General features: G+C 46.4%; 1 protein-coding gene across 5 annotated transcripts in view; it reads left to right on the forward strand.

Moving 5' to 3' along the window:
- CEP131 (centrosomal protein 131) overlaps window positions 1–14,207 on the forward strand; it is a 103,149-nt gene extending 88,942 nt beyond the window's left edge. For all 5 annotated transcript variants that reach the window (XM_030208584.1, XM_030208583.1, XM_030208581.1 and 2 more), the window contains one exon: window positions 13,894–14,207. In XM_030208584.1, coding sequence (XP_030064444.1) covers window positions 13,894–13,965 — 72 coding nt within the window. In that variant the 3' untranslated portion in view covers window positions 13,966–14,207. The remainder of the gene's footprint in view (window positions 1–13,893) is intronic.
- The last annotated feature ends 1,671 nt before the right edge of the window (window positions 14,208–15,878 follow it).

Here is a 15,878-nt window from a genome sequence, read left to right on the forward strand (position 1 = left end):
GCTTCACACCGAGCAGAAGATTTCAGCGTATTGTCTATAATGACACCTAGATCTTTTTCTTCTGACTCCTAAGGTGGACCCTAGCCTCAGATAACTATGATTCGGATTATTCTTCCCAATGTGCATCATTTTGCATTTGTCCACATTAAATTTCATCTGCCATTTGGATGCCCAGTCTTCCAGTTTCCTATGGTCTCTCTGCAATTTTTCATAATCTGCATGTTTTTTTGACAGCCTTGAATAATTTTGTGTCGTCTGCAAATTTACCTCACTTGTCATTCAATTTTCCAGATCATTTATAAATATAAGTAGCATTAGTCCCAGTACAGATCCCTGCGGCAGTCCACTACGTCTTGTCCCATCCTTGGCCACCTTTAAATCTAGACTGAAAGCCCACCTCTTTAACATTGCTTTTGACTTGTAACCACTTGTAACCACTCGCCTCCACCTACCCTCCTCTCCTCCTTCCTGTACACATTAATTGATTTGATTTGCTTACTTTATTTTTTGTCTATTAGATTGTAAGCTCTTTGAGCAGGGACTGTCTTTCTTCTGTGTTTGTGCAGCGCTGCGTACGCCTTGTAGCGCTATAGAAATGCTAAATAGTAGTAGTAGTATTCACCCTCCTCCATTGAAAAAAATGGCTATTTAACCCTACCCTCTGATTTCTGTCCAATAACCGGTTCCTAATTCACAGAAGGACATTGCCTCCTATCCCGTGACGTTTTAATTTTCTCAGGAGTCTCATGAGGAACTTTGTCAAAAGCTTTAAAAATCAGTGTTACGTTGGCCACGTTCCAATCTTCAGGTACTACGGAAGATTATAACAACATGTTACAGATCACTAACAACAGATAAGCAGTTTCATGTTTGAGTTCTTTGAGTACCCTGGGGTGTATGTCATCCGGTCCAGGTGATTTAACAATCAGTTTGTCTCAGTACGTCTTCCAGGTTCACCAAGATTTCTTTCAGTTCCTCCACATTGTCACCCTTTAAAATCACTTCTGGTACAGGTAGGTCTCTTACATCATCTTCCGTAAAGACCGTAGCAAAGAATTCATTCAATCTCTCCACTATGGCCTTGTCCTCCCTAAGTGCCCCTTTTGCTCCTTCATGGATTCCCTTGGTGGAAATGATACAAGCAGATCAATAATAGAGATACATAAACTTTTATTCGTGCAAATAGCAATCTCTTTGCTTTGCCCAACACTGGCCGTGTTTCACCCAAAAGGGCTGCCTCAGGGGCTACAAAACAATGAATTAAATTAAAAACAGACATAATACAACATGAATAAACAATTAAAATAAATGTAATACAAAATAATAGGAATGGTAATAAATATATAATTAAATAACCATATCATGACATGTCAAAATATATATTAAAGTAGTAAAAAAAAAGGCCCATTTCTCACACAAATGAAACGGGCGCTAGCAAGGTTATCATGTAATGGCGATTATGTTTTTAAGGGAACCGTTAGGAGAAATGTTCTGTCATAAGTAATAATTGGGAAGGGTGTATAATGAGTAATGTGTGCCAGGGGTATGAGATACAGATTGTTTTATCTATGTTTTTTTTTTTGTTTTAATCTTTCTTTTTTTGTGATTTTTATTTATAGTATTTTTTAAAAGATAGAGTACGCAGACTCCATCCATGTCCAACATTTCTCCTCTCTTCCCTCCCCTCCATCCATGTGCATCTCCTTCCTGACTTCCCTCCCCTCCATCCATCCATGTCCAGCAACTCTCCATTCTCCCCTGCCCTCTCCTCCATCCATCCATATCCAGCAAATTTCCTCTCTCCTGCCCCCATTCATCCATCCATGTCCAGCAATTCTCCTCTCTCTCCTGCCCTCTCCTCCATCCATCCATGTCCAGCAACTCTCCATTCTCCCCTGCCCTCTCCTCCATCCATCCATATCCAGCAAATTTCCTCTCTCCTGCCCCCATTCATCCATCCATGTCCAGCAATTCTCCTCTCTCTCCTGCCCTCTCCTCCATCCATCCATATCCAGCAAATTTCCTCTCTCCTGCCCCCATTCATCCATCCATGTCCAGCAATTCTCCTCTCTCTCCTGCCCTCTCCTCCATCCATCCGTATCCAGCAAATTTGCTCTCTCCCCTGCCCCCTCCATCCATCCATGACCAGCAATTCTCCTCTCTCCCCTGCCCTCCCCTCCTGTCCAGCGATCTCTTCTCTTCCCCTGTCCTCCCCTTCTCTCCCCTCCTGTCCAGCGATCTCTTCTCCCCCTGCCCTCCTCTCCAATTCCATCCATGTCCAGTGATTCTCCCTGCCTTCCCTCAGCTCCCTGACAGCCCTCCTCTCCATTCCTCCCCCCCCCCCCACCCCGCGTGTTTAACCCTTTTACTTTCAGGCACAGCGATGGCAGTGAACATGACAACACAGCTTCTCCCTTCCCTTACACAGTGTCCTGCCCTCGCGGAAACAGGAAATGCATCATTGCAGAAGGCGGGACACTGTGTGAGGGAAGAGAGAAGCTGGAGGCAAGCCCGCTGTGTTGTCCTCTTCACTGCTGTCGCTGCGCCTGAAAGTAAAAAGGTTAAACGAAGGGCTGTCGATCGGGGAGCTGAGGGGCGGGAAGGAGCGGAGGGACCATCCGAAAGCTGCCTGGCTGCAGCCAGGGGAAGGTTACGGTTGGGCAAGCCTCTTATACGGGGCACCTATGACTGTCCTCCCATCCCATCCATGTCCATCAATTCTCCTCTGCCCTCCCCTTTCTCCCTCCCTCCCCTCGATGTCCCGCAGTTCTCTCCTGACATCATCTCACCTCCAGCGTTCCCTTCCCCCTCATTGTTCCACCCTCAGACGTCATTACTTTTTGATGCGAGGGCAGGGCAATGAGTGGGAATGGATGTTACGAACCCAGGCATCCAGACGTAGAATGTTGGAGGTGCAAATTATTATATAGGATATTGCATTAAAACCCAGCTGAAAATAATAATAATAATAATCATGGCAAATACTGGCACATCAAACGGCGAGTGACCGTACTCACCGCAAATGCGCAGTAGAGACCTTCTCTGCCCCGCCCCCACGTCAATACGTGATGACGGGGGGCGGAACACAGAGGGTCTGTACTGCGCATTGCTGAGGGAGGGACACCGCCGTCTAACGCTCCCCCCACCCGAGTCGCCGCCGCCACCCACCTTTACCCGGTCGGGCCCTCGCTCCACTATTGAAACAGCGAGGGTCCGGGAACGCAGCACTGAGCTCTGCTGAGCTGCCGACATCGCCCTTCCTTCTTCTTCTCTGCCTCTGTCCCGCCCTCGACGACGTTACATCACAAGAGGGCGGGACAGGCAGCTGCAGGCAGAGAAGAAGAACGAAGGCCGACGTCGGCAGCTCAGCAGAGCTCAGTGCTGCGTTCCCGGACCCTCGCTGTTTCAATAGCGGAGCGAGGGCCCGGCCAGGTGGAAGGTGGGTGGTGACGGCTCGGTGGTGGGGGCGCGAACTCGGAGGGGGAGGGGCAGCGGCGAACTCGGCGGTGGGGGCGGGCCTTTCAACCCCCCCCTTCCTATAATAGCCCGTTTTTACGGGCTCAAAGTCTAGTAAGTATATAAATGTAGAGCATGTGTATACATATATAGACAGACAAATTATAAATAATATCTCAACAATTAAAACATGCAAATAACAGAACGAATAGCACATCAAGGGAGTATGAATATGACACCTACCTATACTGTGGACTTTACTGGCAAACAAGTATATAGAAAATATATACATAAAAAATAAATACATAAATTAGAGCATGAAAAAGCATAAAAAGCCTTTAAAAACAATGATAAATGTGTGATAGACTCACTCAGCAAGCAGTTGCCAACTTCCATGTTTAAAAAAAAACAGGAAAAACACTGTTCAGGAAGTGCAATCCTATAAAGTAAACAAGGCTGGTCAAGCGTAATGGCATCTCATATATAACTAGAAAAAGATAAAGTTGTTTGCACAAGCCTAACGGCACTACAAAGGTAAAAAGTTTACAACCACCCCTCACGATCGCTGGAGAAAAAAACAGCCGATGTGCACAGGTTCTGTTTATATATCCACACAAGGTCAAAGTTCAAAAAATAGCGCCAAAAATAAAAACTAAATGGAACAGCACAATATAAAAAGAACAACAAGATAAAAATTCAGATGACGCCAACTACATAAGAAGCGTTTAAAAAGCACTTTAAAAAGACAGGATGCAAGATGACTTCTACTGAGAAATTGTGGAAGATCTCATGTACTTTGAATGATAAGTGTTGCTAAGTTGAATTTAGCACTTTAACAGGTAACCAAAGCCAAGAAATGAAACAGATTAGTAATTTTTTATTTTTTCTTACATTTGTACCCTGCGCTTTCCCACTCATGGCAGGCTCAATGCGGCTTACATGGGGCAATGGAGGGTTAAGTGACTTGCCCAGAGTCACAAGGAGCTGCCTGTGCCTGAAGTGGGAATCGAACTCAGTTCATCAGTTCCTCAGGACCAAAGTCCACCACCCTAACCACTAGGCCACTCCTCCACTGTTGCTACTATTTGAGATTCTACATGAAATGTTGCTATTCCACTAGCAATATTCCATGTAGAAGTCGGCCCTTGCAGATCACCAATGTGGCCGCACAGGCTTCTGCTTCTGTGAGTCTGACGTCCTGCACGTGCAGGACGTCAGACTCACAGAAACAGAAGCATGCGCAGCCTTCTACATGGAATGTTGCTAGTGGAATAGCAGCATTCCATGTAGAATCTCCAACAGTAGCAACAGAATCTCCAATAGTAGCAACATTCCATGTAGAATCTCCAATAGTAGCAACATTCCATGTAGAAGGCTGCGCAGGCTTCTGTTTCTGTGAGTTTGACGTCCTGCACGGCCACATTGGTGATCTGCAAGGGCCGACTTCTACATGGAATGTTGCTAGTGGAATAGCAACATTCCATGTAGAATCTCAAATAGTAGCAACAGTGGAGGAGTGGCCTAGTGGTTAGGGTGGTGGACTTTGGTCCTGGGGAACTGAGAAACTGAGTTCAATTCCCGGCACAGGCAGCTCCTTGTGACGCTGGGCAAGTCACTTAACCCTCCATTGCCCCATGTAACAAAAATAAAATAGATACTATTGGAGATTCTACATGGAATGTTGCTACTATTGGAGATTCTGTTGCTACTATTGGAGATTCTACATGGAATGTTGCTATTCCACTAGCAACATTCCATGTAGAAGGCTGCGCAGGCTTCTGTTTCTGTGAGTCTGACGTCCTGCACGTACATGCAGGACGTCAGACTCACAGAAGTAGAAGCCTGCGCGGCCACATTGGTGATCTGCAAGGGCCGACTTCTAGTGGAATAGCAACATTCCATGTAGAATCTCAAATAGTAGCAACAGTGGAGGAGTGGCCTAGTGGTTAGGGTGGTGCACTTTGGTCCTGGGGAACTGAGGAACTGAGTTTGATTCCCACTTCAGGCACAGGCAGCTCCTTGTGACTCTGGGCAAGTCACTTAACCCTCCATTGCCCCATGTAAGCCGCATTGAGCCTGCCATGAGTGGGAAAGCGCAGGGTACAAATGTAACAAAAATAAAATAGATACTATTGGAGATTCTACATGGAATGTTGCTACTATTGGAGATTCTACATGGAATGTTGCTATTCCACTAGCAACATCCCATGTAGAAGTCGGCCCTTGCAGATCACCAATGCGGCCGCGCAGGCTTCTGTTTCTGAGAGTCTGATGTCCTGCACGTACAGGTATTAACTCAGATTAGGCACTTCTCATACTGACTGCTCTCTTAAAATGAATCTTCAGAATAATGGCGACTGCCTCAAACTGAAAGAGCAAGTATCCCCCCCTCCCGTTACATTTAAGAGATGGAAGAAGTATGTATGTTACAACAGCAAAATATTAGTCAACATAAAGCTATCTGGAGCCCTTTTATTTTATACAGTGGACAGTTAAAAAGGATAGGAAGATGCATTGCAGAGGCAGCGTTTTAAGAGCGACTTACTGGTGTATCCTGCACCACCTCAATGCAATTGTTTGGCGCAACAAAAGTTTTTTTTTATAAGGTTTATGTGTGGTGTATAATTGGTTTAAAACTTCCAATAAAATCAAAGGGGTTGATTTTTCAGCACTAGTTATTGGAGGAGAAGCTCCGACTCATTTAACCAGCGCTGCTCAGTTCAGAGTTCACAGTATAATCAGCAGCAAATAACCAGAGAGAGCTACTGACTATCTTGTCCGGATCGGTCAGGTGCAGAGTCATGGTGCAGCCACCGAAATTCACACAGGAAAGCAAAAAGGCCATCCGGGTTCCTCCCTTGAATTTCAGTGGTACCCAGGCAAATTCCAGCAGGCCACCGAGTATGCCCAGATATTCCATGCCATTACTACTAATCATTTCTGTACTGCTACTAGCTGTACACAGCATTGTACATATCATATGCAGGTACTTTCTCTGTCCCTAGTGGGCTCACAATCTAAGTTTCTGTACCTGGGGCAATGGAGGGTTAAATGACTTGTCCAGTGTCATAAGGGGCTGCAGTGGGAATTTAACTCAGTTCCCCAGGATCAAATCTGCTGCACTAACCACAAACTACTCCTCCACTAGCAACGTTCCGTGTAGAATCTCAAATAGTAGCAACATTCCATGTTCCACTGTACTAACCACTAGGCTACTCCTCCACTAACAACATTCCATGTAGAATCTCAAATAGTAGCAACAGAATCTCAAATAGTAGCAATATTCCATGTAGAATCTCAAATAGTAGCAACCGAATCTCAAATAGTAGCAACTTCCCACGTAGAATCTCAAATAGTAGCAACAGAATCTCAAATAATAGCAACAGAATCTCAAATAGTAGCAACAGAATCTCAATAGTAGGAACATTCCATGTAGAATCTCAAATAGTTGCAACATTCCACGCAGAATCTCAAATAGTAGCAACATTCCATGTAGAGTCTCAAATAGTAACAACAGAATCTCAAATAGTAGCAACATTCCATGTAGAGTCTCAAATAGTAACAACAGAATCTCAAATAGTAACAACATTCCATGTAGAATCTCCAATAGTATCTATTTTATTTTTGTTACATTTGTTCCCTGCGCTTTCCCACTCATGGCAGGCTCAATGCGGCTTACATGGGGCAATGGAGGGTTAAGTGACTTGCCCAGAGTCACAAGGAGCTGCCTGTGCCTGAAGTGGGAATCAAACTCAGTTCCTCAGGACCAAAGTCCACCACCCTAACCACTAGGCCACTCCTCCACTCATGAGATAACCAATGAAAAGATTCTGAATTAACTGCAGTGGCTTCACAAGCTGGAAGCAGTCCTACGTTCAGTAAAACTCTTAACATGATATGTTCTTGGCCTGGATTGGCTGCTGTCGGGGACAGGATGCTGGGCTCGATGGACTTTTGGTCTTTTCCCAGTGTGGCATTACTTATGTACTTATTATTATTTAATAGCATTCCTAATCTGGGGTTTTGTTGCTCGGGCAGGGTCTAAAGTTACCCCCAGGTATTGTACTTTCCAAACTGAAACTGATTTTATTCCCTGTGATATATCGCCAAGGTTCGAGTAAACCACCAATGCTTCTTTCTTGACAACATTCAGCGCCAGATTATTAGATGTCAGCCAACAATCTGAAATTCTATTAAATGGATTTCTTTCAGAGAAAAGGTGTGAAAATAACAGCATATAAATGATAATCCATCCCACAGATGTTGGGCTCAGGTGATTTGTTGGTTGTTGGTGGGGGGGGGGGGGGGGGGGGGGGGGGATGGTAGATTGAGGTGAGAGAAGGGAACGGTGATTATGCCAGAGAGGTAATATAACCTAAGGCCTTTTCCTGACGCAGAATATATGGCAGGGAAGTTGGTGATAGTATTGTGGCTAAGTGAACCCAAGTGCTGAATGTGCCACAGCCTGAAAAAGGGTGGGAACCGCCTGTTTTTGTTCATCTTTTTGCAGATTTTCTTTGGAATAAACAGTTGTCATTTTGTTCTGCCTGTAACCCCTGTTTTCAAGTCTTATATTAGATACTAAAGAAAAAAGGTTCCCAGCACAAAAACACCAATAAACGTGTTTTTATACTCACAACATAGTAACATAGTAGATGACGGCAGAAAAAGACCTGCACGGTCCATCCAGTCTGCCCAACAAGATAATTCATATTTGCTGCTTTTTGTGTATACCCTACTTTGATTTGTACCTGTGCTCTTCAGGGCACAGACCGTATAGTTCTGCCCAGCACTATCCCCACCTCCCAACCACCGGCTCTGGCACAGACCGTACAAGTCTGTCCAGCACTATTCCCGCCTCCCAACCACCAGTCCCGCTTCCCACCACCGGCTCTGGCACAGACCGTATAAGTCTGCCCAGCCCTATCCCCGCCTCCCAACCACCAGCCCTGCCTCCCAACCACCGGCTCTGGCACAGACCGTACAAGTCTGTCCAGCACTATCCCCACCTCCCAACCACCAGTCCCGCTGCCCACCACCGGCTCTGGCACAGACCGTATAAGTCTGCCCAGCCCTATCCCCGCCTCCCAACCACCAGCCCCGCCTCCCAATCTTGACTAAGCTCCTGAGGATCCATTCCTTCAGCACAGGATTCCTTTATGCTTATCCCACGCATGTTTGAATTCCGTTACCGTTTTCATTTCCACCACCTCCCGCGGGAGGGCATTCCAAGCATCCACTACTCTCTCCGTGAAAAAATACTTCCTGACATTTTTCTTGAGTCTGCCCCCCTTCAATCTCATTTCATGTCCTCTCGTTCTACCACCTTCCCATCTCCGGAAAAGGTTTGTTTGCGGATTAATACCTTTCAAATATTTGAACGTCTGTATCATATCACCCCTGTTTCTCCTTTCCTCCAGAGTATACATGTTTAGTTCAGCAAGTCTCTCCTCATACGTCTTGTAACGCAAATCCCATACCATTCTCGTAGCTTTTCTTTGCACCGCTTCAATTCTTTTTACATCCTTAACAAGATACGGCCTCCAAAACTGAACACAATACTCCAGGTGGGGCCTCACCAACGACTTATACAGGGGCATCAACACCCCCTTTCTTCTGCTGGTCACACCTCTCTCTATACAGCCTAGCAACCTTCTCGCTACGGCCACCGCCTTGTCACACTGTTTCATCGCCTTCAAATCCTCAGATACTATCACCCCAAGATCCCTCTCTCCGTCCGTACCTATCAGACTCTCCCCGCCTAACACATACGTCTCCCGTGGATTTCTATTCCCTAAGTGCATCACTTTGCATTTCTTTGCATTGAATTTTAATTGCCAAACCTTAGACCATTCTTCTAGCTTCCTCAGATCCTTTTTCATGCTTTCCACTCCCTCCCGGGTGTCCACTCTGTTGCAAATCTTAGTATCATCCGCAAATAGGCAAACTTTACCTTCTAACCCTTCGGCAATGTCACTCACAAATATATTGAACAGAATCGGTCCCAGCACCGATCCCTGAGGCACTCCACTACTCACCTTTCCCTCCTCCGAGCGAATTCCATTCACCACCACCCTCTGGCGTCTGTCCGACAACCAGTTCCTAATCCAGTTCACCACTTCAGGTCCTATCTTCAGCCCCTCCAGTTTATTTAAGAGCCTCCTGTGGGGAACCGTGTCAAAAGCTTTGCTGAAATCTAAGTAGATTACGTCCATAGCTCGTCCCTGATTCAATTCTCCTGTCACCCAATCAAAGAACTCAATGAGATTCGTTTGGCACGATTTCCCTTTGGTGAAACCATGTTGTCTCGGATCTTGCAACTTATTGGCTTCCAGGAAATTCACTATCCTTTCCTTCAGCATGGCTTCCATTACTTTTCCAATAACCAAAGTGAGGCTTACCGGCCTGTAGTTTCCAGCTTCTTCCCTATCACCACTTTTGTGAAGAGGGACCACGTCCGCCGTTGTCCAATCCCTCGGAACCTTTCCCGTCTGCAAGGATATATTAAATCTTTAAGAGGACCCGCCAAAACCTCTCTGAGCTCCCTCAATATCCTGGAGTGGATCCCGTCCGGTCCCATGGCTTTGTCCACCTTTAGCTTTCCAAGTTGTTGATACACACTCTCTGCCGTGAACGGTGCTATATCCATTCCATTCTCAGGTGTACTTTTGCCAGTCCCTCGCGGTCCTTCTCCAGGATTTTCTTCAGTGAAAACCGAACAAAAGTAGCTATTTAGTAAATTGGCTTTTTCTTCATCATTATCCACATAGCGGTTCGCAGTATCTTTTAGTCTCACAATTCCCTTTCTAGTCATTCTCCTTTCACTAATATACCTGAAGAAATTTTTGTCACCCCTCCTTACATTTCTAGCCATTTGTTCTTCCGCTTGCGCCTTCGCCAGACGTACCTCTCTCTTGGCTTCTTTCATTTCATCCGGTATTCCTCCCCGTGTTCCTCCTCTTGAGATTTTCTATATTTCTGGAACGCCAACTCTTTAGCCTTTATTTTCTCAGCCACTTGCTTGGTGAACCATATCGGTTTCCTTTTCCTCTTGCTTTTATTTACTCTCCTTACATAAAGGTCTGTGGCCCTATTTATTACTTCTTTCAGCCTGGACCACTGTCTTTCCACTTCTCGTATGTCCTCTCAGCCCATCATCTCCTTCCTCAGGTATTCCCCCATTTTACTAAAGTCAGCACACTTGAAATCCAGGACTTTGAGTTTTGAGTGGCCGCTCTCCACTTTAGCTGAACCCCCAAATTAGGTAGTGGAAGCTCTGTTAGTAATGTTGGGAGGGGCTGCTTTACGTGAAGTAACAGGGTTAATCTAGCTGTATTTGTGCTTGTCAGCTCTTTGACAACAAAAGGGTTTCCTTTTTACACAATGTGTGACAGTCCTGTAAGTTCTGCTCAGTCGACCGTATAAATCCATTTTGGACAGCTATTTCCTGCACCTTGGCAGTAGAATTCAAAACTACTAATGTGTTTTTTTTTCCAGGAGCTGAATTACATTCATTGGCAGTATTGGGCAGGAACCGGTGCACTTACATCTTCTTCAGACCGCGAACGCTTTCACAGCATCCTTGATGCTTGGAAAATGTGGTTTATATGTAAACAGGACATGAATAGTAACATAGTAACATAGTAGATGACGGCAGAAAAAGACCTGCATGGTCCATCCAGTCTGCCCAATAAGATAAACTCATATGTGTATACCTTACCTTGATTTGTACCTGTCTTTTTCAGGGCACAGACCGTATAAGTCTGCCCAGCACTATCCCCGCCTCCCAACCACCAGCCCCGCCTCCCACCACCGGTTCTGGCACAGACCGTATAAGTCTGCCCAGCACTATTCCCCGCCTCCCAACCACCAGTCCCGCCTCCCACCACCGGCTCTGGCACAGACCGTATAAGTCTGCCCAGTACTATCCCCGCCTCCCAACCACCAGCCCCGCCTCCCACCACCGGTTCTGGCACAGACCGTATAAATCTGCCCAGCACTATCCCCTCCTCCCAACCACCAACCCCGCCTCCCACCACCGGCTCTGGCACAGACCGTATAAATCTGCCCAGCACTATCCCCTCCTCCCAACCACCAACCCCGCCTCCCACCACCGGCTCTGGCACAGACCGTATAAGTCTGCCCAGCACTATTCCCCGCCTCCCAACCACCAGTCCCGCCTCCCATCACTGGCTCTGGCACAGACCGTATAAGTCTGCCCTCCACTATCCTCGCCTGCCAACCACCAACCCCTCTTCCCCCACCTGCTCCGCCACCCAATTTCGGCTAAGCTTCTGAGGATCCATTCCTACTGCACAGGATTCCTTTATGCATATCCCACGCATGTTTGAATTCCGTTACCGTTTTCATCTCCACCACCTCCCTCGGGAGGGCATTCCAAGCATCCACCACCCTCTCCGTGAAAAAATACTTTCTGACATCTTTTTTGAGTCTGCCCCCCTTCAATCTCATTTCATGTCCTCTCGTTCTACCGCCTTCCCATCTCCGGAAAAGATTTGTTTGCGGATTAATACCTTTCAAGTATTTGAACGTCTGTATCATATCACCCCTGTTCCTCCTTTTCTCCAGGGTATACATGTTTAGGTCAGCAAGTCTCTGCTCATACGTCTTGGAACGCAAATCCCATACCATTGTCGTAGCTTTTCTCTGCATCGCTTCCATTTTTTTTAACATCCTTCGCAAGGTACGGCCTCCAAAACTGAACACAATACTCCAGGTGGGGCCTCACCAACGACTTGTACAGGGGCATCAACACTTACTTTCTTCTGCTGATCACACCTCTCTCTATACAGCCTAGCAACCTTCTCGCTACGGCCACCGCCTTGTCACACTGTTTCGTCGCCTTCAGATCCTCAGATACTATCACCCCAAGATCCCTCTCCCCCTCAGTACCTATCAGACTCTCACCGCCTAACACATAAGTCTCTCATGGGTTTTTACTCCCTAAATGCATCACTTTGCATTTTTTCACATTGAATTTTAATTGCCAAACCTTAGACCATTCTTCTAGCTTCCTCAGATCCCTTTTCATGCTTTCCACTCCCTCCCGGGTGTCCACTCTGTTGCAAATCTTAGTATCATCCGCAAATAGGCAAACTTTACCTTCTAACCCTTCTGCAATGTCATTCACAAATATATTGAACAGAATCGGCCCCAGCACCGATCCCTGAGGCACGCCACTACTCACCTTTCCCTCCTCCGAGCGAACTCCATTTACCACCACCCTCTGTTGTCTGTCCGTCAACCAGTTCCTAATCCAGTTCACCACTTCGGGACCTATCTCCAGCCCATCGAGTTTATTTAAGAGCCTCCTGTGGGGAACCGTGTCAAAAGCTTTGCTAAAATCTAAGTAGATTACGTCTATAGCACATCGATGATTCAATTCTCCAGTTACCCAATCAAAGAATTCAATGAGATTCGTCTGGCATGATTTCCCTCTGGTAAAACCATGTTGTCTCGGATCTTGCAACTTATTGGCTTCCAGGAAATTCACTATCCTTTCCTTCAGCATGGCTTCCATTACTTTTCCAATAACCAAAGTGAGGCTTACCGGCCTGTAGTTTCCAGCTTATTCCCTATCACCACTTTTGTGAAGAGGGACCACCTCCGCCGTTTTCCAATCCCTTGGAACCTCTCTCGTCTCCAAGGATTTATTAAACAAATCTTTAAGAGGACCCGCCAGAACCTCTCTGAGCTCCCTCAGTATTCTGGTGTGGATCCCGTCCGGTCCCATGGCTTTGTCCACCTTTAGCTTTCCAAGTTGTTGATACACACTCTCTTCCATGAACGGTGCTCTATCCATTCCATTCTCAGGTGTACTTTTGCCAGTCCCTCGCGGTCCTTCTCCAGGATTTTCTTCAGTGAAAACAGAACAAAAGTATCTATTTAGTTTTTTCTTCATCATTATCTACACAGAACATATCCATACAGTGACACTGGGCAGCATGGCCCAGTGGCTACTGGAAAGCAAGTTAGGCCTGTTCCCAGCTATGCGCAGGGCCACCTAGAGGAGAGGGCAAGATTCACCGTGTCCGGCCTCCAAAGGGGGAAGGCGCCGGCAAGGTTTTGAGGTAGCAGAAGCTTCTTTCTGCCTGCTTCCGTGTCTCTCTCCTGCTCCTGTGTATCAGGACCTGGGTGATTGGGTCCCAGCACACAGGAGCAGGAGACAACAGGCCGAGGAAGGTAAGGGGGTGGCAGCCCGGTGTGGTGGTGCAGCGGCCCTGGCTATGCACAAAATTGCTGTGCTTTTATGTTATCTGATGACTGGGCTAAAGGCAGCAGGTCACCATTAGCACTGTGCAGAGAGACTCCATCATCTGCTTGAAAAGTTTGAACCTTGATGCAGACTTACACTCTACATGTTCTTTACATATAACATGATTCTGGTTTTCTTTTTCTTCTTTTGAAATGTTCTAGGCAGCACTGAAGCGGGCTGACCACCTGGAAGCTCTATTAGAGCAACAGAGAAGACAGCTGCTCTCAAAATAAGACCATGGCGGCAGGGTCCCCTCTGTACTTCAGCACGACAGGAGAGGAGGCTGCATATGATTTGTCTGCTGGTGCGAGTACTCGATGTGTATTTTGTGTTCCCCACCTCACTCATTTTTTCTATTTTCACAACCCCTGTACCTTTGGCCTCAGTAAAAAAAGTTTGACTGGATGACTTGATGTATGGCTGGACTTTATATGGATATATTTTATAAATAAAACTACTTGCTACTTTCCGAGCACGCTGAGGTCTGTGTCCTTGAGTTGGGTCTCCTGTGTGTGTCTCCACTTTCCCTCATCCTCCTGTGATTTTAGTCCTTTTTGATTCATAATTCCTAGCACCCTCCAGCGCAGACAGGTTCCCCATATTAATAGCACTCAGTCACACATATTTTGGCTTGGATGTCCCTAGGATTTAACCTGCTTTGTTCCCATAGAGAAATGCTTAGTACTTAGTGTGAAAAAGCACATTCGAAGCATTGCATCAGAGGGTGCCAAATATAAGCCTGGCTCATTGCTTTTTTTTTTTTTTCATGTCCATAAGAAAATTTCACTCATCACTCTAGGTTTATAGTTGCATCTGGTGTGTCTTGTTCTAAGTGGCCCTCGTTGCTTGAATTTTGCAATGATTTAAAAAAAAAAAAAGAAATTTATTACTGTGCTGCACTGCAGAATTTACCAATAAGTTAAACCATTTCCACATCCACAAGAGAAGACTGAAACTCAGTTCTCAAATGGAGAAAGTAGGTGTTACCTGCTAATTTTCTTTCCTTTAGGCTCTTCAGACTGGTCCAGATGTTGATGCTTGGTTATGCACACCTACCAGCAGATAAGAATAGCCAATGGTCCATCTAGCCTAGTATCCTGCTTCCATTAGTGGCCAGTTCTAAGGTCTGCAATGACCTGTTCCTCGCCAAATCCAAAGGTCACTACTCCATCCTCATACTCCTCGACCTATCCGCCGCTTTTGACACTGTCAATCACAACCTACTTCTTGACACACTGTCCTCCTTTGGGTTCCAGGGCTCTGTCCTCTCCTGGTTCTCCTCTTATCTGTCCCATCGTACCTTCAGAGTACACTCTCATGGTTCGTCCTCTTCCCCTATCCCGCTCTCTGTTGGAGTTCCTCAGGGATCTGTCCTTGGGCCCCTTCTTTTTTCAATCTACACCTCTTCCTTAGGCTCCCTGATCTCTTCTCATGGTTTCCACTATCATCTTTATGCTGACGACACCCAGCTTTATCTCTCCACACCAGAAATCACTGCGGAAACCCAGGCCAAGGTATCGGCCTGCTTATCCGACATTGCTGCCTGGATGTCCAACCGCCACCTGAAACTGAACATGGCCAAGACTGAACTTATTGTTTTCCCACCCAAACCCACTTCTCCTCTCCCTTCACTCTCTATCTCAGTTGATAACACCCTCATCGTCCCCGTCTCATCTGCCCGCAACCTCGGTGTCATCTTCGACTCCTCCCTCTCCTTCTCTGCGCATATCCAGCAGATAGCCAAGACCTGTCGCTTCTTCCTCTATAACATTAGCAAAATTCGCCCCTTCCTCTCCGAGCACACCACCCGAACTCTCATCCACTCTCTCATTACCTCTCGCCTTGACTACTGCAACCTACTCCTCACCGGCCTCCCACTTAGCCATCTATTCCCCCCTTCAGTCCATTCAGAACTCTGCCGCACGTCTTATCTTCCGCCTTAACCGAAACACTCATATCACCCCTCTCCTCAAGTCACTTCACTGGCTTCCGATCAGATACCGCATACAGTTCAAGCTTCTCCTACTCACCTACAAATGCACTCGATCTGCAGCCCCTCCTTACCTCTCTACCCTCATCTCCCCTTACGTCCCTACCCGTAACCTCCACTCTCAAGACAAATCCCTCCTTTCAGTACCCTTCTCCA

This window comes from Microcaecilia unicolor, chromosome 6, assembly GCF_901765095.1.
Source record: "Microcaecilia unicolor chromosome 6, aMicUni1.1, whole genome shotgun sequence".
Classification (NCBI taxonomy): domain Eukaryota; kingdom Metazoa; phylum Chordata; class Amphibia; order Gymnophiona; family Siphonopidae; genus Microcaecilia; species Microcaecilia unicolor.